We start from the raw sequence: 25955 nt of genomic DNA, 5'->3' as shown, positions 1-25955 counted from the left end.
ACACAGGCACTAGTAGTTTTAAAAAGCTCCCAGGTGATTCTAATATGCAGCCAATGTTGAAAACCACTTGTCTTTTGAGTGAGCAGATGCAAGAGAAGGAAGTGAGTTTCAAGTCAACTGTAGAATATTAGATGGAAAGGGCTCCTGGCATCGTTAGTCCAACTGTTTCCTTGGGCAGACAGGAAGTTGAGGTCATGGGAGCTTTATCTCTCCCAGAGTCCATAGTCTGGTCAGTGAATGAAAAGGGTTGAAATAGAATCAAGACTCTGAGTCCAGTGCTCCCTCCACCTTCACCAAACTCCATGTCTCTGCAGGTTCGTCACACGTTAGTCGCTGTGGGGAAATCTGCAAAGAGAAAGGTGATGGAAACCAACATTTTACATGAAATTTTTATTACTTCTTCACCTTTTCATTGCATTTGACATTTTATAAAGATTTTCTATTTTCTTAATCTCACTTGATTCTAGCAATGACCCTGTGTGGAGGACACATTTTAATCTCCATTCTGTCTGTGTAAGAATCTTCTCAAGGTCAATTAGGCAGGGAGTGGTGGGTCCATAAGTCAAGTCTTTGGAGGCCTCCCTCTTCCCACACCGCTGACCACACGTGACGTCTTGCTGGTGGCAGTGTGGGCACCAGTGAGAGGAAGGACTTCTCACACCTCGACAAAGGCAGAAGCGGACACTCCCAACCTTGGGGTCCATGAAGGTGGTAACAGGGAAGCCATGCGGTGTAGGGTGAGAGCTTTGACATGAGACAGACCTGAGTGCAGATCCAGGTCTGAGACTAGGTAACTGTGATGGATTGAGTTTCTGCACCCGAGAAACGGAGGTAACCAAATGTAGAGATTAAATGGACATGAAATACTGACTCCTGGTAGGTTCTCAATAAATGACAGCTATGATAAGATTGTCTTTATGCCAGAGGGGGTACTGGGGCTGGGTGTGGATGGCCAAAACTGGGTCAATGTTTATTGTCTGTTTTTAAAATAGGTGAAAGGCAAGGAAAACTTTGGATAACAGGAAACTGAGAAATAGTCTTTTCAAGTTAATCATTTCTTTTTCTATTGGGACAAAGAAAAAGCTGTTGATTAACTCTGTACATGGGCGGTTCTCATTCGGACTGTGGTTAAAAGAAAGCCATGGAGAAGTCCCAAGTTTCCAATGATTAACAGGGTGCTTACAGATCCCTTTTCTCCCTCCTCTCTCTTTCTTCTTTCGTCTCTGTCTGACTCCTGATCTCAGGAGATAGTGGTATTTTTTTTTTTTAACCTTTTTAAAGTGGGGATCGAACTGGCAACCCTGGTGTTGAGCATTGTGCTCTAACCAACTGAGCTAACCGGCCTCCCCTGAGATAATGGTATTTAATCAGAACTTACAATGCTAAGCTTGGATGAGGGATTCAGGTGACCTGCTGCTCTAAGCAATGTTCTCTCCATGTGCCTTTAGTGGCTTCTTTGGAAAAGGACCATCAGGGAGCGTTTACAAACATGAGAAACACAGGATTTACTCAAACAAACATCAGTAAGGATTGTTTGAGCTAGTGAAAATAAAACACCAGAAAGCCTCATTTCGCCTACCTTGAAATTTGATGGATGATTTTATCCAGGACTTTCAGAGACAACAATAAGCAAGCATTCTATTTCGAAACTCATAAGCCAAATTCTCAAAACAGCCAACTGAACTTGAGAACATTTCCTTGTGTCTAGAATCTAGAATAAAATAGCGTCACGTGGTGAAGCTGCAGAATGAAGTGTGTTAGCTCAGAGATGGGGCATGTTTCAGGCATTTTGGTTATTCCTTTAGTGCCTAGGGTTGCTGTGTAAATGCAAGTGACCATGATCTGTAATGGGAAAGAGGTTAATGGGTAAGCTTGCACACCTGTACCCCAGCTCTGCTCTCTTTCCCCGCACACACATTTTGTTCATTGTAACCCTCTGTCTTGCCCTCCCTTCCTATTGGCACCTTCTTTCCATTTGGCCATGACATTACCTGTTTTTCTCCTGCCCAACCTCAGCCTAGCCTTGATAGGCCACAGCTCAGCTGGAAAACGTTCATTCTGAAACAGGCCATGTCATGCTAAGCTATCATAGAATGGGGGGATGTTTGCTCACGACCCCTGTGTCAATACAGTTTGGCCTAGACAGAATGACTTGTTGCCATTTCTAGATTTGCACTCCATGCTCTTGTGGTGCTTTGGCAAATGGATGAATGTGTCTTTCAGAACAGCCATTTTTCTGACTTCATGGACAAACAAACAGGGTACGTCACTAGGAATCTGCTGGCAACCCCGATCGTGATGGGCAACGAGGTTCTTGCTGTGGTGATGGCAGTTAACAAAGTAAATGCACCTGCATTTTCCAAACAGGATGAGAAGGTAATGCTGGGTATCCAGTCGAAGGTTCAGGAAACTTACTTGTTATATTATGTATCTGACAGAAACATGCCACATCTAATTTGTTTTTCTCTGTCATTTGTAGGTCTTTTCCAAATACCTCACCTTTGTTTCTATCATCCTAAAGCTTCATCATACCAACTACCTGTACAGTGTTGAATCCCGAAGAAGCCAGGTAAAGGGAAGGTGACATTATTCTCTTCACGCTGACTTGTTCTGACAAAGGGACCCAGAGAGAGAGGCAACGAGCCCAGATCCCTCCTTTCCCTCATGGGGTTTAAGCCACATGGAGCAAACCCCAATCTGCAGTCCCAGGTGTTTTCTCATGGTCCACTCTGTCTTCCATCCCCAAAGCCTGCCCCTCCGTCCAAATGTACAATTGATGTGCCTTTCTTCTGTCTTCATCCTGGGTAGCCATGGTCTCTTCATCTATGAGATAGTGATGATAGTTATAGTACCTGCCTCACATGGTTATTGTGACTATTGAATGTTCATTAGATGAGTTTGTTCACATAAAGCTCTTAGCAGTTCCTGGTATACAGTAAAGCTATTCATTTCAGGAGGAAATCACTCCTCTGAAATCTGTTGCCTCCTTGAGCCAGAACTATAAAGAACAACATTGGTAACCAAGTGTCATGCAGGGTGTCATGCGGGGTCTCTGGTCCCACTCCCCACGTAAGAACACAGGATATGGCAGGGCCAAAAAGGAACACCCACGGAGCCATAGATAGGGGAGTCATATCACTATATTCTCACTGGCGGCTGGGTTGGAGACACAGGAAGCAGGAGCCACACTCTCCGCAACCTGCCGTCCACCTCTCTCTGCCAACCAACCTCACTTGCTAGCTGCAATCCGCCATGCTAACTGCAATCCGAGCTTGCTAGCTCAGCCACCATCTTCTTGCTCGGCCCCATTTGCTGCTAGCATAGCCTCAGCAGTTATATTAGTGGCCAATGGCTCACTGGTTACAGCTGATGGCCAACTAGCCACAATTGATGGCCATCCTGTCAGAGTTGATGGCCATTTACTACCTGAGCCAGCACCTTTCCACGTGAGGCCGAGAGCCTGGAAACTGCACTCCTGGCTCTGTCCCCACACCAGGTTACCTGAGTCTGGACCATTCTCTGGACCTCAGTTTCCTCATCAGTACAATGGTAGGAGGAGGGTTGGGAGGCAAGGCTTTCAATGTCTCTTCCCATTCTAACTGTCCAGCTAGGGTTACCACTGATTAGCTGAGGATGCATGGAAGGAGGCGTCTGGCTGTCTCCCCACAAGAGCCAGCAGGACCAGTGGGCCACTAACACTGCACCCTCTCTCCAGGGACTGTCCCTGTATCCAACTATAGGTCACCTCCCTTTGAAGCCAAAACGTTTGCTTCTCTCCCTTCAAAAAGCCACAGCCCTGCAATCTTCCAGTCATCATTGCACACAGAGCATCAGTATCTTGTTGGATGCGTGCACGTTCATGAATAGAACTGTGTTGTCTAGTGATAATGTATTTATATAATCTGATGCGCCTCCTGTTTTGTATTTTCATAGTGTATTTTGTTCTAACTGCTTTCTTTTTAATACCTACTTTCAGATCCTTATGTGGTCAGCCAATAAAGTATTTGAAGAGCTCACAGATGTTGAGCGACAGTTTCACAAAGCACTCTACACAGTTAGGACATATCTGAACTGTGAACGATATTCCATTGGACTGCTGGACATGACCAAGGAGAAGGTCCGCATTGTTCCATACATTTTGTCTTGCCTAAAATCGTCTGTAAAATACACATCACATGAAATGTGATCCGTTAAAACATGATATACTATGTAAATAATCAGTCATGATAGATCCTAAGAACGAGTGCCAAGAAAATACAGTACGGAAGTAAAAGTGTGCATTTTGGCTTTTCTACTTCCTGGTTGTATATGTGTCTTCAACGGTCTTTTTTCTTTTTTAAAATATTAATAGACTTTTTTTAAAGAGAAATTTTAGGTTTACAGAAAAATGTGCAGAAAGTTCAGCAACTTCCTATATATGTCCTCTTTCCCTCCATGCCCAGTTTCCTCTATTACCTATTTCTATCATAACATCTTGCATTGGTGTGGTACGTTTGATAAATCAATATTGATATATAATTATTAACTAAAGTCCACAGTTTACATTAGGCTTCACTCTTTGGGTTGTACAATTCTATGGGTTTTGACAAATGCATAATGTCATTTGTCTGCCATTACAGTGTCATACAGAATAGTTTCCCTGCCTGAAAACTCCTGTGTGCCACCTAGTCATCATTTCCTCTCCCAGCCCCAAGCACCTGGCAACCACTGATTTGTTTTTTTATTGCTGCTATAGTTTTGCCTTTTCCATAATGCCATCTAGTTGGAATCAGACAGTATGTAGATTTTTCATATTGCATTATTTCCCTTAGCAATATGCATGTAAGTTTCCTCCATACATTTTCATGGCTCAGTAGTTCATTTCTTTTTAGTGCTGCATGATATTCCATTGTCTGGATAAATCACAGTTTATTCATTCACCTACTGAAGGATATCTTGGTTGCTTCTGAATTTTGCTAATTATGAATAAAGTGTAGATTTTTCTGTAGACATAGTTATCCACTCCTTTGGGTAAATACCAATGAGGGCTACTGCCGGATCATATGGTAAGACTATGTTTAGCTTTGTAAAAAACCACCAAACTATCTTCTAAAATGGCTGTGCCATTTTGCATTCCCACTGGAAATAAATTAGAGTTTCTGTTGCTCCACATCTTCCCTGGCAGTTGGTGATGTCAGTAGTTTGGATTTTAGCTATTTTAATAGGTATGTAGTGGTATCTCCTCGTTGTAATTTACATTCCCCCAATGACATGTGATATAAGGCATCTTTCATGTGCTTACTTGCCATCTGTATACCTTCTTTGGTGAGACAGCTGTTCAGGTTTTTGCCAACTTTTTAATTGGGTTGTTTATTTTGTTTTTCAGTTTTAAGAGCTCTTTGTATTTTGGATACAAGTCCTTAATCAGATATATATTTTGCAAATATTCTCTCCCAAACTATGGCTTATCTTTTCACTCTTTTCACAGTGTCTTTTGCAGAACAGAAAATTTTAATGAAATCAAATTTTATATGTTTTTTTTAGTTCATAGATTGTGCTTTTGGTGATGTATCTAAAAAGTCCCACCAAGCCCGTTCACCAAGCTATCCTATGTCATCTTCTTAAAGTTTTATAGTTTTGTGTTTTACATTTCGGTCTGTGATTCATTTTGAGGGTGTGTGTGTGTGTGTGTGTGTGTGTGTGTGTGTGAAACGTATTAAGTCTGAGTCTAGATCCAGTTCATTTTTTGTCTTACATGCGGATATTCAGTTGTTCCAGACAATTGTTGAAAAAAACTATCCTTTCTCTGTTGTCTTTGCTCCTTTGCCAAAGATCAGTTGACTATATTTGTTTGGGTTTATTTCTGGGCTTCCTATTCTGTTCCATTGATTTGTCTATGTTCTCACCAATACCACACCATCTTGATTATTGTAGTTTTGTAGTAAGCCTTGAGATTAGACAATATCAGTTCTATGTTTTTGTTCTTTTTTTCAGCAAGTCTTTTAAGCTCCTTGATTCTTGGTTTACTCATCTGTAAAATGAGGACATTTCTCTCATCAGTTGAGAGGATTAGAGACCGTATATGTGTATGTATACACACACACACAGTCTAGTAGAGTACGGGAATAATAAACAATATTATCACCAATTCAAAGTTTTGTATTCTGAAAAGTTAAAATTATTTTAAAGTAGAAATAATCAAATATGTAATTTTATTCACAGACAATATAATGCTCATTTCTCTCTTGTTTTATTAATTCTGTTGGAGCTCTCCTAGTTCAACATAACTAATCAATACCATATCATTTATATTTCTTACTATCCTTGTGATTTGAAGTTATTTTTTCAGAGTAATTGTTCTCAGTGGCTAAATACAGGATCAGATGTCAGGAGAGCTGGGTTCTGATCCTAGCTCTGTGAGTTCCTAGTTGATTATATTGGTTAGGATGTTTTTCACTGCCAGTAACATCAGACCCAGATAAGAACATCTTTAACAATAAGATAGTGTCATGCGGGAGACTCTGCTCGCTGTGCCATGTGTCCTGTGGGGCGGCCTGCGGGGTCTCTGCTCCCACTCCCCACATAAGAACGCAGGATGTGGCTAGGCCAAAAAGGAACACCCACGGAGCCATAAGTAGGGGAGTCATACCACTATAGTCTCACTGGAGGCTGGATTCACACGACGTGCGACCTGCTGTCCGCTTTTCTGCCAACTGACCGACTCTCACTCCCCAGCACAGCGGTGGCAGTTATATCAGTGGCCAATTGGCTAACCCGCTATAGCTAATGGCCAACTGGTCACAGCTGATGGCCATCTACTACCCGAGCCAGCACCCCTCCATGTGAGGCCGAGAGCGTGGAAACTGCTCTCCGGGGCGGTGTCCCCACAGATAGTTATTATCTCATTTAACAAGAAGTCCCACAGTGGGTCAGTTCTAAGGCTGGTTAATTCAGTGCTCCGTACAATCATCACAGTCCCAGGGGCTTTCCATTGTCTCCTGGCCAGGTCTTTGCTACCTTCAGTATGTTGATGAGGTCTCCTACAGTATTATGGTGGCAAGGTGGCTGTTGCAGCTCAAGGCATGGCATGTAGACATGACAAAATTGTGAGGCATTTCCTGCAAATGCCACTTTCATCACCTTTCATCTGAGGAACACCTTTCCCCAGAAGCCTCGTGGTAGACTCCTCCTCCTTCTGCATGTTCACAACTCGGCCGTTTGCCTGCCCTCAGACTAATCCCGGGCACCTCCTATAGACCACCTGTGGGCTGGGCAGGGCCCATACTCCCTGAACAAATTACCACCTGATACCCAAATAAAATCAGGTTCTGTTAGCAAGGAAGAAGGGGAGAATGGATGTTACGTAAGGCAATCAACACTTTGGCTACTCCACGTGACCTTGGCTAAGCCTCTTAACCTATCTAGATTTATTTTAATTACCTATAAAAGAGCTGCTATATACCAAGTACTTTTAATTATGTGTCAGAGTATTGTATTATTCTGTATACAGAGCTCTGTATTATTCATTGAATCCTCACAATAACCCTGTAGTATGAATTCTATTATTATTCCCATTTTACAGATGGAAAAGGTTAAGGTTAAGTGACTGGTTCACGATCACAAGTTCATATAAGCAGCATTACTGGGAATTGTCTTTCCAGCTCTAAAATTTTAGAATTATAAATTTATATAAAACATGCAAACATATGAAATTCATATAACATATGGGAGGTGATGGAACAGGTTGTTTAATAATGTTTAATTATAATCACCTCCAGGAATTCTATGATGAATGGCCAGTCAAGCTTGGTGAAGTTGAGCCTTATAAAGGTCCAAAGACACCAGATGGCAGAGTAAGTGTAAACATCTTTGGTGATATTTGTGCAGAGTGCAAAGTGCTAAAACGAGAGACAGCCACGCAGAGAGGAAAGACCATGGGCCTGAGAAGGCCTGTGTTCTAATCCTGTAACTTTATGTGGGACCTTGGAGTAGAAAGATACTGCACATGGAATTTGAAATTCCAATCCTAGCTCTGCCCCAAGCGAGCTGGGTGGCCTTTGTCTTAACTCACTATTTAACTTCTTAGTTTCCTTTTCTGTAAAGTTAGGACTTGGTGGATGGATCAATAGTTCTCCACAGAGAGGGATCCATCAGAGACACCTGCATAGCTTTTGAAATACATTGTGCCCAAGTCCTTCTGACATGCTGGATTCGAATCTCCTGGGAAGGGTTGGGTTAGATTTACTTCCCCACTTGACTGCAAGCTTCACAGGGCAGGAACCGTGTTTCACCACTGAAAGGGAATGGAATGGAATGGAATATGTCCAGACCTCAGGTTCTTCATCTGTCTAAAGAAGTAGAGAGATTAGTTCTCAAGTCCCTGAAAGCTTTGACAATATATCCACGGACTCTTGTTTGTGAGGCACCTGTTCAGATAAGCCGGTACTGAAAGGAGGGCATGCTCACTGTGTAGCTGGGAAGGGAAAACGTTGACTGAGGTTGAGAAATTACATGATTTGTTCCACTGAAGTTATCGGGCAGGTATTTCTGGATGATAGAAAGGGATGAGTTCATAGCAAAAGAAGTTTCCCCTAAAAATTGTTTGGGTGAATTCAACTTTTAAAATTTAGTTCAACAGGCTTGTTCTTGTAATATTTCCAATAATATATAACAATAATATTTCTAGTTTTATTACACGTTTTTAATCAGGACATGAGTATTTTGGTAATTGACATTATGCAGAGAAATGGGGTTGGGAAATAGGTACTATTTAAATGAGTTTTAAAGTATAAGTTCGTCAATGAAAAGTATTTTTTGGGGGGAACCAAGATTTTTCTCACCATCTCTTTCCTTTTAGGAAATCATCTTTTATAAAGTCATTGATTACATTTTACATGGAAAAGAAGAGATCAAAGTGATTCCGTGAGTATTGTCGTACAGCAGCCATTTTCTTTTTGTACACAATGCTTTTCACTGTATAGCAATGGTTTTCTTTCTTCTGTTCTTCTCCAAGGACACCTCCTACAGACCACTGGACTCTCATTAGTGGGTTGCCAACTTATGTTGCTGAAAATGGATTTGTAAGTTATTAAACACCTTCAAATAATAATGGATGGAACTCGTATTAGCTAAGCGATAGAAACAAATGTGAAAGCAAGAATGTATCAGGGAAAGGTGAGCTGGCCACTTCCTTTGGCTCAGGATACAGGAGAGAGGAAACTTGGCAGTTGAATGTAAGTTCACTAGAGACCCCTAAACCCTACAAGAAAATATTTTGTTGACATGAGAAAGGTTGATCCATTCCCCAGCTTCTTATTCTGCAGCCAATACATGTCACAGTCCTTTGGAAGTCCATGATTCATGCTGGATTTCATTTGATCTCAAGGGACAGTTCCCTTGGTCAAAATTTTTGAAGCATGGAAGATTACTGACAAAAAAAGAAAAATATATAGAGAACTTTGCCACTGAAATTTGCTATAAAAAGATGTAGTGAGTTGATACAGAAAGTGAAGATTTTTGCCCTGGCTTGTCAGGTGGAGTGGGGTGAACAGTGGGCCAGGTCTGGCTAAGAGAGGTCAGGTGCAGAAAGACAACAAATAAGTGATCTCTGGTAGGTCCCATAGGTCTCAAGGCCAGAAGATAGGGTCACCACAGCTTTTCCACTTGGCCTCAATAATACTTTCCTTCCTTCTCATGGCTGACTTTTCTCCTGAATTGGGCTTCTCCACCATCTCTGTCATTTTTTGGATCAAGATTCTGTCCTATAAGAATATTTGATGCTTTCAACATTTATGCCAGCATTTTTCTTTATTCCCTCTTCAGATCCAAGTTTCTGAAATGGATTTACAGCATTTATTTACATATTTGTTTTTTTCTTTAGCACTGTCCTTGTGTTTTTGGCAGGGTTCATTCATCTAGTTGCTTTGAATTTGGAAGAAGACTCCTTAGAGGCTAGGAGAGTAGGAAGGAGTAGAGACGGTGCTAAATGTCATCCAATGACTTAATTAGCAGATGATAAGCTAACTTCAATGTGTTGGTAGAAAATTTGGCCTAACCAAGGTCCAGTGTGAATAATCTGCCTGCAAGCCGTTGAAAGCTATGGAAGAAACCCTCATACCTGATGCATTTTTCTTGTTCTGTGTTGTGGGTTTAATGGCTCCACTATACGATGTTTCAGGACTTTTGTCCCCTCTTGCGTTACAGATCTGTAACATGCTGAATGCCCCTGCAGATGAGTACTTCACATTCCAGGTAACCTTGCCCTCTGCCAGGTCTCGCCCCAGTACCAGGGAGGAGGGGAGCAGCACTCTTCTCCCATCCCTCCTATCCCCAGGGTCTATGTTAGACTCAGAGACAAAAAAGAATAATAATAATTCTGAAGCTTTTGGAAAATATCTAAATGCTAAATTCTATGGCCCAGGCTATAAGTACTTTTGTAATTCTGAAGAAGTGAACTTCCATATGGCCAAAATAGTGACAGAAGGCTTCAGAGTTGAGACTTAACTGGAGCCTCTAAAGGTGACTAACTAAATAAGCCAACAGGAGACTAAAGCATGAACAATGTGGTGTGTTCAGAGCTTGGCTACCTTTACTCTGTTGCCTACAGTGTAGGTGGCCATACCGTGGTTCTCAAACGTCAGAGGGCATCAGAATTACCTGGGGAGCTGACTCAAAATACATGCCCATGAAACAAGCCTTTTTTAAAAAAAGTCTGTTACACATAGTCCTTGGGCCACACTTTGAGGAACACTCCTAATCTTCTGTGTCTATGTCTCTCATTAGACTGTTGTCTAACGAGAGGTTAGGGCCTGTGACATACTCATCTTAGTATCCCCAGCAGCTAGCCCAGGTCCTGGCACATCACTGGGGCTAGACAGATGTTTACTAAATGGAACCACACCACAGAACAAAAGACTATCTCGATAGATCAGTCAGGAAAACAGAAATGACGCTAGGTATTTCAACAGAGAGAATCTTATATAAGAAACGAGCTAAACAGGTGTTAGAGGACAGAAAAAGTGAATAGGAAACACTGAGGTGACACAGAGGTAAATGCTTCTCATCCCTAGGGCTGGAGAGGCAAAGAGAAGGGGTTAGGTTGTCACAATACCGACCCTTGTGTTCTAGTACACTTAATTGAATGTACTAGTATACTTGTATGGCTCTATCATCCTAGACATGTTCTGACATAGCATAGGACTTGTGTGTCTGATACCCAAAGATTATTCTTTCTTTAAATTAAAAAGAACCCAAGTGTGTGGGGGGGGATGGCTGTAAAAGGCTGAGGCAAAGGAGCTTGATTCTAGTGGAGGGTGCACTTATCTACATAAGTGATGAATTTGCATAGAGCCTCACACACATGCAGTCACACACATAGACACACACACACACACACACACACACACACACACACATAAATACATGTAGATCTGGTGAATTTGAATAAGCTTCAACGATTGTACCAATGTCTATTCCATGGTTTTGATAGTGTGCTATAGTTACATAAGATGTTACCACTGAGAAAACTGGATGAAGGCTACTTGGGACCTCTCTGTACATTTCTTTTGCAACATCCTGTGAATCTATAATTATTTCAAAATAAAAAGTTTAAAAAAGTAACATAAGTGTTTGTTATTTGTAGAAAGGACCTGTAGATGAAACTGGCTGGGTCATTAAAAATGTCTTGTCCCTGCCTATTGTCAACAAGAAAGAAGATATTGTGGGAGTAGCTACGTTTTACAACAGGAAGGATGGAAAACCTTTTGATGAGTATGATGAACACATTACTGAGGTAAGTGCAATTATAAAATAATGGAGGTAAACGAAATTCATGAAATAACAGAAAATGCGTAATGATTTTTTTTCTGGAATAATATTTTTGAAGGGCAATTAAGACATGAGTCACACATGGTTGCAGTCAATAGGTTATTGTGTCATTTCTGTTCATTGACTTCTATAAACTGCATCATTTTCTACCAAATTATGAACTTCTGGTCTAATAAAAATTCTCTACAATACTAGGAAATTGGGAAAGAAGGTTTGTATCTCCTTTCTCTGCACCTCACTTCCATTCTCGCTCTCACCCCAGCCCTCTCTCTGATTTTCGGGTCACGTTTATTTCATTGGATTCTTGTAATTTCTCTCCTCTACTAAAGTATTCAGGATGCATGGTGCACTTTGAAAATCAAGGGCTTAGCCTATTTTCTTGTCTGGGGTATTATTAGTATATTTTTTCTTAGATTAAAACAAGGAACTGGGTTGTTGATGGTGGAAGGGAGATTAAGTGATAGGAAAGCATGCAGATTGCTGCCTCCAAATCAGTTTTGCTTTGATTTTAGAGAATTGAATCATATGTTATCCATTTCAGACTCTCACACAATTTCTTGGATGGTCTCTTTTAAATACTGACACCTATGAGAAAATAAACAAGCTAGAAAACAGAAAGGACATAGCTCGAGAAATGCTCATGAACCAGACCAAAGCTACTCCTGATGAAATCAAGTCTATTTTGGTAAGTGGAGAATTCAGTCCTGTGGGCATTGGGTGGTATCTAACCAGGGCTTCTGGAATTCACCTAATTACCCAAAGGTCTGACAAATGAGAATAGGTTTAGTCCTGAGCTAAGGAGGGCAGACAAAAAAGGGGCGTTGGGGGAGGTCCTGGGTGGCCCAGTGTACATGGACCCTTACTGGACTTCCAGGCTGCCTGGTTGGAATGGCCCTTTGTTAGAAACAGCTCATGGGTCAGTAGGAGCTGGAGTAGTGATGTCTAGATTCAAGTGTGTTAAGCAAGGGAAAAATATTTCAGGAAGGAAAACATATCAGTCAGCTATTACCATGTAATGCTGCATAGCAACTATAACATCTCAGTGGTATACAACAATAAGCTCCTATTTCTCACTCATGCATTTGTGGGTTGGCCAGCCTTCAGTTGTTCTTGATTGGGTTTGGCTCCGAGCTGTGAGTTCGGTTTGCTCTATGTGTCTCTCTCATTTTTCTTGATCAGCAGCTACCTGATAGATGTTCTTTTCATGATGATGACAGAAGTGCAACAGAGCAAGCCTCCTGTGCAAGCACATTTCAAGTCTTTACTCATATCATATTCGCTGAAATTCTCATTGGCCAAACATGATCAAAACCAACATCATGGATGATGGGGGAGCGAGTAGATATTTGCTAACAGTATTCTAATTACCACCAAACGAAGGGAAAATATCACACACCCACTATTTCTATTCCTTCTATTTCCCTAGCTTTTTAGTGTGTGCAAGGTATAGTTTTGCTGCGGTGTTTTTTTTTGTTTGTTTTGTTTTGTTTTGTTTTGGTTTTGCTGTGATTTGAGAGGTAAGAAAATTTGACTTGAGAGTTTGATATGTTGAAGATGAGATGTTGAAGATGGGGAGAATAAAGGGAAATTGCTATATACTAATAAAAAAGCAGATGTAAGCCTTCCTTCCTTCCTTCCTTCCTTCCTTCCTTCCTTCCTTCCTTCCTTCCTTCCTTCTTTCTTTCTTTCTTATCTATGTACAAACAATCTCTCTCTCTCTCTCTCTCTCTCTCTCTCTCTCTCTCTCTCTCTCTCTCTCTTCTTTCTCTCAAGACAGCTGTTGTTACATTTTGGGAGGAATAGAAAAATTAATTTGGTTAGGTTATTTCTTGGAGGAAACTCTTCATATTCATGTGTTTTAGGTTTTCTTTGTAGCCAGCATGCATCTTTGTCATGGAACTCATTACAGCATATTTTAAATGTGTTTTAATTGATTTTAAAAGCAAAGGAATCAGACAGAAATCTTCTCCTTTATAGGAATTTCACCTCAATTGCTTTTACATTTTAGAATTTTAAAGAGAAGTTAAATATAGAGGTAATTGAAGACTGTGAAGAAAAACAACTTGTCACAATTTTGGTAAGTGTTTTCTATCCTTAATGCATTTTTAATGAAACTTATTAGGACATGCTTTCTTGTTTTTCAAGTAAATGAGATACCGCTTCCCTGACACCTTTCAAAGCTATAAAGAAAGGAGATTTCTTCTAAAGAGATATTCTGGCTTCCTGCTCTCTTCCTCGTTGTCTCCTACACTCCAATCCACATAGGTAATTTAGAATCTCAGCTAAACTAGACTACGGCATAGACTGTAGTCATAGACTCTACAGGTAGTATGGACTGGTTGACTTCAATAGCTTTGGATTACACCATGGCCACCCCAGAAGACATGACAGAATTATAGAACATAGACCCTTCTGGGCACAATTATCATCTGCCATCTCTAGTTTCTCTTCTGAAGCCTGCAGTAGTTCAGTTTTTTCCTATTGTCCACCTATTGGGCCACCCCTATTACTTCTGGTTGAAATAAACTTCTCTTCCAGTTCATTAATCCTATTATTTTGTGCCTACTAAACCCACCCAAACCCATTTTCTACTGTTTACTATTAGACCGATCCAATAAATTTTTAATTTTAGAGATTATGTTTTTCAGTTCTAGAAGGCTCATTTAATACCTTTTTAAAAGAAGATTCCAACTCTGTCTTAAAACTTTTCAACAGTGTTATCTCCTTTGTCTAAATTCTCCATCTCAATACCTGTGTCACCTATAAGTCTGGTTCTACCATTTATTTTTATTTTTATTTTTTTTCTACCATTTATTTTTATACTTAGCTTTCAGTCATTTGATCATTTTAGAGCATGCTTCATATTTTTGTTTCATTGAAAACTGGACATTGTGGATGAAAACTTGTAGGGGCTCTAAGTGATACTTTCTACAAAGACGGTTAGATTTTCTTCTAGCAGGTGAATAGAGTTGGTTTTAGATTTTGACTTTAGGAATGGTCTATTTGTTTTTCCCTTACAACAAGGGTTAGAGCCCTTACTTCTAGAGTGTGGCCCTTCTGAGATCCCAGCTGAAAGTTTGGGATATTTCCCAACACCCCTAGACCTTGAATTTCAGAGGCTTGAATACAATCTGATTGAAATGGAAATAATATCACATTTATTTCCCCCACTAACGACCTTATCCTGTTTTCCACAGCCCCTTTCCAATCTATGATGTAAGTGTTCTTCTTTCTAAACTAAGAAATACTGAATATCTCACCTTCCCTTTTCCCATCTTTTATGGTCTGTGTCCTACCATCTGGCCCTTGGCCTTTGAACCCTTCTTGAGAGCTTCATTCCTACCCTGCATATTTTCATGTCACCAACGCTCTTCCTCCTTGTCCATTCTCCTTGGCACCACCTCTGAACACTTTCCTCTTACACTCGGCCCAAAGACAACACTTCTTTCTCCTCACCTGCCCTCAACAGCATGTATCTTCTTATTAAAAAAATCGTAATTGACATCCATGACACTTAGAAATTCTCTAGTTCTCTGTTTACAGGAGAAAGGAACTTATGTTGGAGAAGAAATGAAATGGGTAAAGAACCAGTAGCTTTATCAAAAACACCCTATTTTAATATAAAATCTGCTCTAGGCTTGTTCCAAATCATTGCTGCATAAAACTTAGAAACTTGAGAAACAAACACAGAAGTATTTCAGAGGAATTCTTCAAAATTATCTTGGCATAATTTCCCAGCTGCATAATTATTTATGCATCTCTACTTACCATGATTCTTTCTATAGGTGTGCACTTTACTTCTGGGTTCAGGGAAGGCCTGCCCTCCGGTATTCAGTTTCTCCCACAGTCCCAGGCACTTGCTACTGTGCTCTGTCAGTATTCTAAGCTTTCACTTCTCATAGTCTGTGTTGTATAATTTTTTCACTAAGTTAAGTTCCTTAATGGTAACATCCATATTTTTATTTCCCAAGCCATGTCAATATTCATGTGCCCAGTTCAGTGTTTTTTCACATAGTCCTAAGTCCTAACAAGATGTGGGTTAAATGAGATGTCTGCAAGTGTACCACTACCCTGCAGGGCACTCATTCAACAAACATTTACTGAGCCCCTCCATGGGACATCTCATGGTTCTGGGACAGACCACAGCAATACGAAAGACATGATCCGACCTTTGCACAGCTCCCAGTCTCATGGGAAAGTGTTACTGAGCATGTAAAGAAAACACAATAGAATTGAATTAAGTTATCATTTACTATTTACTGAATATTTCTTGAATAGGAAAAATGAGAAGTTGAATATTAAAAATGTGTAAAGCTGAGGTAACTAAACATTTTATTTTGAATCATAGAGAAAAAAAATAGCCACTGGAGTCAAATTTAGAATTGAATGCCATCACTTAGAAAGTTTCTTGATAGGAACTGGATTTATCAAGGGGATCACTTCATTGACTGTAGATGCCTGACCAATGCACTGTACAACTGAAGCTGAAGTAGAATAATATTGTATGTCAACTATAAGAAAAACAAACAAACAAATATATATATATGTATGTCATGGGAGGTAGAGTATAGCATAAGGAAAATACTCAATGGTACTGTAACGTGTAAGATGTCAGAGGGGTAGTAGTTTGGAGGAGGGGGTTATCACTTTGTGAGGAGTATAAATGTGTAACTATTATGTTGCTTTGTACACCTGAAACTAATTAAAAAAAAAAAGTTTCTTACTATAGCTGAGTCTCAGTTTCACCATCTGGAAACTGGGGACCGTTGTGCAGGTTTGTTGTGAGGATAATATACGCAAAGTGCATAACCCAGTGCCAGGCATGAGAAGGCTCCGTGATTGGATGTGGTATCTTTTTATTGTAATTTTGTTTTACACCTAATGCTGAACATGTGAGACTAAAGGGAAAAAAGATGAATGCAATTTGACACAGTTTGTCCTTATTTCAACAGAAGGAGGAGTTGCCAGACCCAAAGGCAGTAGGCCTGTATGACTTCTGCTTCAGTGACTTTCCCATCACAGAACACACACTGATTAAGTGTGGACTACGACTGTTTTTTGAAATAAACGTGGTGGAGAAATTCAAAGTGCCTGTAGAGGTCAGATGGTCTTTAATGTAAAATACTGAGTGATTCTGCTGCTGTACTTCACTAATGTTTCCCGTGGTTCAAAAGATTAACTTTAGTTTGGATTTTAAATTATTATTAACTTTGTAAATATATCAGCTTAACCCCTGTAAACAAGACCAACTGATCTTTTTAGATAAGATTGTCACAGACCTCCTAACCTTTAGCATTCTGTTCCAAAGTCTGACCGGTGTTGTCTTCTTTTGGTAACAGGTTCTTACCAGATGGATGTACACGGTGAGAAAAGGGTACCGTGCCGTCACCTACCACAACTGGCGGCACGGGTTCAATGTGGGGCAGACCATGTTCACTTTGCTGATGGTAGGTACAGAGCTCCGTCAATCACTGTAAACCTGCACATTTCCCTTCCGAGCATGGCGAGAACTGGAGATGGTCCATCAGTTTAGATCAGTAATTTTGGAATTCATGGACATAATCCTATAAAAGCTAAACTCTCCTGTAGATGATGCCAGACAGTGTGGGTATCCTGGGGCACTTGACTGGATTATCACTGACAATAACGTACTTACTTATATACTAACACACTTAAAGGAAATTTCAGTTACCTGCTGTTTTTCTTTCAATTACAGTTGACATACAATATTATATTAGTTTCAAGTGTACAACATAGTGATTCAAGATTTATATAATTTACCAAGTGATCACCCTGATAAACCTAGTACCCACCATACATCTGACACTATACACAGCTATTACAGTGTTATTGACTATATTCCCTCTGCTGTACTTTACATCCCCATGACTGTTTTTATAACTGCCAATTTGTACTTTTTAATCCCTTCTGCTTTTCTTTTAATCTCCCCAACAACCCTCCATCCTACTGGGTTTTGTAGTTGGCCAGAATGAATGACCATACTCAACAAGAAATAAACCCAACTTGCTCTAAAACACAGCAGGTCCCCTTTGTTGCAGGCTGGCCTGACTGCACGTGCTGCAGAGATGTATTAATCCAAGTACATACGTATATGTTTTTCAGACAGGAAGACTAAAAAAATACTATACAGACCTTGAAGCCTTTGCCATGCTTGCTGCTGCTTTCTGCCATGACATTGACCACAGAGGCACCAACAATTTGTATCAGATGAAGTAAGTGAACACACGTGGCAAGATCGACATGTACTGATGACGTTTGAAGGTGTCTAAGGGGAGAATGAATGAAAAGCACTTTGTGAGCAGGTTTAGTTTTCAGTATCTTTAATCTCCTTTAATCTGGACTCATTCCTCAACCTTTTTGTGTCTTTCAAGATGTTGATATTTTTGAAGAGTCCAGGCCAGTTGTTTTGCAGAATATGCCTCAGTTTGGATTTGTCTGATTGTTTCCAAATTACTAGATTCAGGGGAAACATTTTGGGCAGGAATTCTGCATCGATGATGTTGTGTCCTTCTCAGTGCATTGCATCCAGAGACTTGTGATATCAAATTATGCCGTTATCTATGAGGTTAAGTTAAACTATTTGGAAATAATGTCTAGTCAATCTCTTTTATGAAAAGGTCCATTTCTCCTTTGTTATTAATAACTAATCTGTTGTTACTTTCAGACTGGGTGAATATCTAGCTCCCTGGTAACATTTCTTCACTGATGTTTTTAAACCCAAAGGAGTTAAAGATACTACTCTTTTTGACTTGAATTGAGCTTTATTAATTTTTAAAAAATCTTCAGTGCTGACACGGAGTAGGTATTTGAATATATGTTAAAGTTATGATCAATTATAATATTGATCAGACATAGTCTAATTGTTCCCTATCTGGAGTATTTGGTTTGCCAGACCTGTGAGTGACCTGTTAATGACTCCTTCCTGCCTTAAAATTCTGTTCTTTCTGAAATAAAACGAAACTTCTCTACTAAGGCTGCCACCCTTATTTCTGATTTCTTCCTTCCTGAGAGTTATTTATTCCAAATTTCCATAACAAACTCTCCACATTATCTATATAGACCTTTGACCTCAGCCTCTCTCCATCTTTTCTTCTTTTTACTTTTTTATTGTTGATGTCACTTCCCTTTCTCAAACAGGAAGAACTGAACAAAGATAGGATACTAAAGACTAAGGTCCCCACTTACCCAAAGCTGTGACCCAACCATTAACGAATGGCAAATTTAAGTTTAAATTTATCTCACTGTCTTGGAAGAGGAAAGACACGTTATGGTGATTTTCATTTTGGTTCCAGGAAATTTTTAATGAACACTTTCAATGCAAAAAATGTATGGGCTTCAACAGGTTTGCTGCATGTGCCGTAAGTCACAGTTCACCACTGTAAGCTCCTGGGAAGTTGAAAATCTTACATGCAGGGGATGAACCAAACTTCCTAGTTTAAACAATTTGATCATTTTATTTGTTCAACAAAATCAGGGTGCTTTCTTTTAAAGGATTTTTTTTTTTTTTTAAAAAGAGCATATTCTCATCTTCTAAATCTAAAAAAAATATTTTCCCATATGCTACCTTTGACCATTTCACAGGCATTAGGGGAGAAGGAGAGGGAAGAAATGAAAAAAATCCTCAGACAGTCAAGATTCTATATTGTATGGACTCAGGTGTAATCTTCAAACAGCTAAAATGATGGCATATCCTTGTCGTCCTAGATCCACATCTCCGTTAGCCAAGCTTCATGGATCTTCTATTTTGGAAAGGCACCACCTGGAGTATAGTAAGACTCTCCTGCAGGATGAGGTATGTGAGCCTCTCTGTAGGGCAGCTCACAGGCTCTGCATCAAAACACTAACCCACAGAAAATCTTTGGTAAGAGGGAGGCTTTGAGTTATGGAGGCCGACAGTGTATACCTTTACTGAAGTCACTTGACAGAAATTGCTATAGTGCAACAGTTTTTGAACAACCAAGATGGAAGTAGCTGAGATAAAGGAGAAAAGAGCCATGGAAGGTCACAGAATCTCTATGGGTCTGTGAAGAAGAAAAAGCTTATGGTGGATGTAAAAGGGCTCCAGGCATCCTCAAGTATGTATAAATGTAAAGAGGAAAAATGGCTACACGGCCACTGATTTTCTTATTCATTCATGAGCCCTCACTCACTGTAGGGCATGGTCTGTACCTTTGAGAAAGTCAAGCTTTGGTAGTGGAGGTAGGCATTAAATTGAGATATAGGCGAAAGTCAGACAAATGCCATTAGGGAGGCACAGCGAGTTCCAGAGGAAGACATCACATTCAGGAGTGGGCAGGGCCTAAGGGAAATCAGGGTGGCTTAATGCAGGAAATGGCTTTGAGCTTCATCTGGAATTCATTTTGATTTGTAAATATTATGTACTACTAACATTCCATGGGAGGTCATCATTCTTCTTCCCTTTTTCAATTTTATTTAAGGAGTATATAGGCTGTGAAAAAGTTGTGGATATAATCTATACTTATAGTTAAAAAAAAATCTCGAGAAAGTTCCAAACCCAAAACAATTAAAATGAGTCATTTATTAGACAGAAGGAAACACTGTTTTGTCATGGCAAAGAACTTGTTTAGAATCACATCTGCTCCATAGGATAAATAAGCCCTCTGGAGAGTAAAGCTTTTCTCTGTTTCAATAATGATCTTTTATTAAAGGCTCAGGGGAAAGAATACACAGAAATACATCCAAGTTTAGACATAACGCTACATTCTTCTAGGTAATGAAAAGCCAGATGGGAAAACTTACAAGGCAGAGGGACCAGGCAAAAAAAATGGGAAAATAAAATAAAATGACTTGAGTGTTTTTAATAGCGTATGATTAATGCAGCACCCAGACATAGGGACCCAGACCAACTGCGTCAGAATTATTGATTTAGCAGGGCAGGGGTGGGCAGGCTGTTAAAAACAGATCCTGGGCTTCTTTTCATGCTGATGGGGCTCTCTGGAGTGGAGGCCCAGGAATCTGCATTTTTCAGTAAGTACTTTAATAATTCTGATGTACAGTTGGAACTTCTCTGTGCAATAGGATTTATGCCATAAAAATGATGGTAGTATCTGTTCTGTGAGAATTAAAAGGCATAGAATTGAAAGTAATTCAGAAAGGGAGAGTAAATTGTTAGTATCCAATTTGTTATGAGTCTCTGTTTTACTGGTTGGGACAATCTTATATTTGGGGGTAAGAACTTTCTACACATCCCACTGATTATGTGATACCACAGGCAGATCGTGTCAAATGTAATTTACTATTTAATTTTACATTTACTTACTACAGGAGAATATGTTTAAAAACTATAGCCAAATATTTAAATGCTTAACATTGGAAGGCTTCTTATGTTTCGTACGTTTTTTTCCTTCTGGGATTTGAGAGTTTATAATACAGTCGTGGGTTTCCATCTTGTTTTAATGTTATTTACTCAGCAGTCTGAACTGGTTTTGATAGCTATATAAAGGCTGGTTATTCTTTCTAAAAAGGAATATTGCATCTCGGTAATCTTGACCTTCTTGGTAAGGACCTGTCTACAATGCTATTCAACCTGCTAATTGCAGACTTTTAAGGACTGTAAATAGAGTCGCTAGGCAATGCAATCTCAGAGCTTTTTATAAGCAGGCAAATTGAATGCTGAAAAAAAATAAAATTTTTAGCTATCAGATGTTCTTTATACATTTTTGGGAGACAATGCAGTTTTCTTATTTACTTTTTTTGCATAAAAAATATTTACATTAAAAACCTAATTTTTTTTTTTAAATAAGGGAAATGGTTAAGATTTATCTAGCAAATTTGGCATTTTATGGGCATGACTCACAGATTTTGCTTTGCATATTATAAGGCTTTGATCTAAAATGTCCTTATATCCCAGTAGAGTAGCATTCACTGCTTTGAGGATTAGAACCACCTGTGTTCTAACCAGACAGAAATCCACCCTTTAACCTGAGTGGCTAGCTGGAAAAACCTCATTAGTCAAATTTGTAAAAGTATAAATGTTAATACTATACTGTATTGTAGAAATGATAAAATTTCTCAGCATAAGTAACAGAACCATTACTCAAAACTCTTCGTTACAAAGTGTATGATAATTCTATTTGTGCTTTTTTATACCAACCCCATCTTATGAATAAAAAATTAAATAGCTTGTTTATGGTTACCATGGACATATTGGCGATCTTCTCTCATGGGTATTGCTGGTACCACCTTGAAGAGTAGAACTGCCTGTGGCCTCACCTCATCTGGATTGAATTAGAGCCATTTCTACCTATTTTGGTATGCCACACAGAATTTATATTTTTGTTGCCATTTTAATAGTAGGGGGAGAACAAAAATAGACTCTTTCTGTGAGCGCGTGGGGCCCAGATGGAATGAGGCTGGAAGATAGGCATCCCTTCTTGTTCCGGTGCACCTGTGTCAACATCATGTTTTCAGCACAGTCCTCAGGAGAATAAATGGAATATTACACACTTACATATTTTTAAAATTGATTTAATAATTGTAAAAGTTAGAGGACATTGCTCCAATGACTTTTGGCTTTAAAGCGTTGCCTTGAAGAGGTATACATGGCCAGTCTGATTTTCTCCCTAGCATGTGAATTGCTTTTTCTGCATAGATGCTCTTATGACTCTTTACTCTTCATTTTTTAATAACTTTACCTGAATGTCTTGATGTTAATCACTTTGCATCGGGTTTTTTTCCTGACTATGGGTAACACTCATATGAGCTACTGTTTCATGTGTTTATTGGCCTTTTCATGTTCTCTTTTTCGGTTTGCTTGGCGTTGCTTTTAACTTGATTTATAGGAATTCTGTACATATTCTGGTTTACATGTCTTTTGTTGGATATATGTATTGTAAATATCTTCTCCTTGTCTGTGAGCTGCCTTTTTACTCTCTGAATGATGGATTTCGATGACCAGACTTAATTTTAATGTAGTCCAATTTGATCAATTTTTAAAAATGGGCTCCTTTTTTCTTTAGAAAATCTTTGCCTACTCAAGACCATGGAAATATTTTTCTCTAAAAGTGGTATTCTATTTTTCTCATTTAGATTCACAATGCTTTGACAAATTAACTTTATACATGATGTGAGGTAAAGATTAAGATGAGGTAAAGATTTTTCTTTCTATGTGGAAATCCAGTTGACATAGCACCATTTATTAAAAAGGTCACCCTTTTCCCACTATACTTCAGAGCCACCTTTGTCATAAATCAGGTAACTTTATAGGTTTGACTGTGTCTGCACTCTCTGCTGTTCCACTGGCCAGTTTGTTTCTCCTTTGTCAACTACTATATTATTTACTGTACCTTGATAGTAAGTTTTTAATTTCTTACACTGTAAATTCTCCAGCTTTGTTCTTCAAGATGGCCTTGGCTTTTATTAACCCTTTGCATTTCCATATGATTAACGTCAGTTTGTCAACTTACAAACAAACGCACAGACATACACAAACCTGTTGGTATTTTGGTTGGAGTTGCACTGATTCTATAGATTCTTTTTTGTTTCTTGTAGTCGTTATGCAGAGGTTTTATGCTGTTTTCTTTCGAAAATTACTCATCCCTTAATGGAACCAGTTATCTGCTGAAGAATACTGTGGGAGAAGGGCAGGAATTAGTTGAGGAAATCTTCAGCTTCCTGTTCATTGTCTCAAACACTCTCTAAATTCTGTGTCTTTTGTCTGGGAAACGCACTTCTTTGATTGTGGCTTTCCAGAAGCTGGTGAGACTCATATTGAGCAAAGCTGATGAGTTATAGGCTCTCTGTGTTATGATCTGGCCATTGCTGTCTGTCTGTCTCCCTTCACGTCTTGTTACCTATGGCCTACTCTTTGTCCTAGGAGATTAAGTAGTTGGAGTCAATTCAAATGTGTATCAGCATCACTTTTCCATCAGCTTCTCCTCTGTTGCTGTTCTCTAGTGTCAAACTGGGTCTGGGGGTGTATCCCTATTTCTCCTGTCCACATCCAGAGACCCCTTGCTCTAATTAGAGGATCACTGGCTCTAGGTTTATTTAAAAGTGAAAAAACCATCGCATGTGTATGTGTTTAATTCTGTTTTTTCCAAAATTTAATGGTGCTTCCAAAAATGCATTTAACATTAGAGAAAAAGAAAACGAAGACTAATGGGAAAATAAGATGAAGTATGGTAAAGGCCCAAAGTGTGCCCAAAATGTACACACACACAGTGAGGTATAAACACTTACTACACATGGGCCACACATTTGGTGAAGAGCTTTCCAACAACTAACACAAAAACATAAGCAGGATCTTTTATATGAATCTATAGCCATAGCTTAAAGAGAAACCACTTAGAAGCGCTTCATTTAAAAACTTTAGCTGTGAAAGGAAGAGAATATATAAAAGAATATAGAATTAAGAAAGGGTTTTGCAATTAGTAGACTTGTACGTTTTTAAATGAAAGTAAAAATGAGTGAGAAAGAAGAGTGAAATTCGGGTATATTGTGCTATCTACAAAAAAAGCAGTACTGAAAGTTGAATGTACACCCCTTTTCCTTGATTATAATAATTTTAAAAGTATGTCATTATTCATCTTTTTTAAAAAATCAAATATTGATTTACTTTGTAAAGTGAAAGACCTTTTGACAGTCTGTCAGCTTCAATACAGCTGTTTTATTATTTTGGATTGGAAAAAGGAATGGCTTAAATGGACTACAAAAAGATGTCATATTTATATTTCTCTTTATATATAGCTTTTTCTCTCACACACATGTATATTTAGCAAATAGCAACAGGTATCCAGGTTTACAAATATGCGTTAAAATAATTGGTGCATAAAAAATAAATATTGATTTATTTGGTCAATGGTTATAGATTATGTACTCTGTACAATCTGACACTTGGTAGAGACAGGAAGTTCTATCCTAAGGGATCATTTAAATTCAACAGACTGTTTTGCTTCCTACCCACCCCCATTCTATGTTTTTATTTTGACCTTTTTAATAACTTTTTGTTTAACTTTATTTTTTTAAATTACATATATTTAAGGTGTGTATGTTTTGATATACAGATACATAATGAAACAATTACTAATCAAGCTAATTAACATATCCATTTCCTCACATATTTACGTGTATGTGGTGAGAACTCCCGAGATCTACTCTCTAGCAAATTTTCTTTTTTTTTTTTTTAATTAAATTTATTGGGGTGACAATTGTTAGTAAAATTACATAGATTTCAGGTGTACAATTCTGTATTACATCATCTATAAATCCCATTGTATGTTCATCACCCAGAGTCAGTTCTTCCATCACCTATCTGGCAACCACTAAACTATTGTCCGTGTCTATGAGTTTCTGTTTCTCATAGACACGGACAATAGTTTAGTGGTATACAAACATTTTAAGTATTAAAATGACTTCATGTGCTTTCAATATTAATTTACTTAAAAGTTTAAGGCATTTCCACACATGCTCCCCACTTCCCCCCAGTACAGCAATCAAGGATGACTTTAAGTGTCACTGGATCTACAAAGTATATGTTGGAATCACATAATGCGCATTACTTTTGAAACACAAAAATACACATTGATGAACAAATAAAGGCAGTGACTTGCTGACATAAACATGCCATTGCGTCACCACCAGTTCAAAGGAAGGCCACCATGGTACCAAAATCAGGGGCAGATTAAGTGGGATTAAAATGACAAATGACCCACTTATTCTTCCTGGCCAATCCAGACCAGGTTGAAAATAGCCTGTATTCCAAAGATTTGGTTCAGAGATTATGAATTGATATGTCCAAGGGCCTCTGTGAACTGTCTCAAGTAAGAAGCTCAGTTTCATCTAGACAAGCTTTCTTTATTTATTATACTTTGGTGTGTTCGACAGCCATTTCTTCACTCTGTCGATTTAAAAAGACTATAGTTGATATTATGAACTCATTATTTTAACAAAAAATATCACAGCTTATATCTGCTGTGTAAAAATACTTTTTTTCTTGCCCTGGAAGTAGTTATAAAAAGATGACTTCAGTGAAGATTTATATAACATATGGTATAGTATGTATCTAAAACTTGAGATTTTACACATTTTTTGCTCTCTATTATTTCAATCTCCTGGGATGACACACAGCCATATTTGTTCTTGGGTTTGCAATTATATTTTAACCTGGA

At 38.9% G+C, this 25955-nt stretch overlaps 1 protein-coding gene and 1 long non-coding RNA gene across 5 annotated transcripts in view; one reads left to right on the top strand and one right to left on the bottom strand.

Moving 5' to 3' along the window:
• LOC141572920 (uncharacterized) lies at window positions 1-25084 on the bottom strand. Its single transcript, XR_012498485.1, has 3 exons — window positions 23279-25084; window positions 17959-18091; window positions 1-345 (listed from the first exon to the last, which is right to left on the bottom strand). It is a non-coding gene; the product is annotated as an uncharacterized LOC141572920 (long non-coding RNA).
• PDE6C (phosphodiesterase 6C) overlaps window positions 1-25955 on the top strand; it is a 37815-nt gene that overhangs the window by 2691 nt on the left and 9169 nt on the right. For 2 of the 4 annotated variants that reach the window (XM_019739680.2, XM_019739670.2), the window contains exons 2-15: window positions 2224-2376; window positions 2480-2569; window positions 3977-4117; window positions 7758-7832; window positions 8837-8901; window positions 8993-9059; window positions 10183-10230; window positions 11621-11770; window positions 12347-12490; window positions 13814-13882; window positions 16758-16904; window positions 17145-17252; window positions 17929-18038; window positions 19531-19618. In XM_019739680.2, the coding sequence (XP_019595239.2) occupies window positions 2224-2376; window positions 2480-2569; window positions 3977-4117; window positions 7758-7832; window positions 8837-8901; window positions 8993-9059; window positions 10183-10230; window positions 11621-11770; window positions 12347-12490; window positions 13814-13882; window positions 16758-16904; window positions 17145-17252; window positions 17929-18038; window positions 19531-19618 (1455 nt within the window). Of the gene's footprint in view, window positions 1-389; window positions 877-2223; window positions 2377-2479; window positions 2570-3976; window positions 4118-7757; window positions 7833-8836; window positions 8902-8992; window positions 9060-10182; window positions 10231-11620; window positions 11771-12346; window positions 12491-13813; window positions 13883-16757; window positions 16905-17144; window positions 17253-17928; window positions 18039-19530; window positions 19619-25955 lie in introns of those variants that run through there. The other 2 variants (XM_019739689.2, XM_074339371.1) reach the window with 2 other exon arrangements.

The sequence above is a fragment of the Rhinolophus sinicus genome, linkage group LG07, assembly GCF_036562045.2.
Source record: "Rhinolophus sinicus isolate RSC01 linkage group LG07, ASM3656204v1, whole genome shotgun sequence".
NCBI lineage: Eukaryota > Metazoa > Chordata > Mammalia > Chiroptera > Rhinolophidae > Rhinolophus > Rhinolophus sinicus.
The sequence above is the reverse complement of the archived record's forward strand: the minus strand, read 5'-3'. Positions and strand labels throughout refer to the sequence as shown.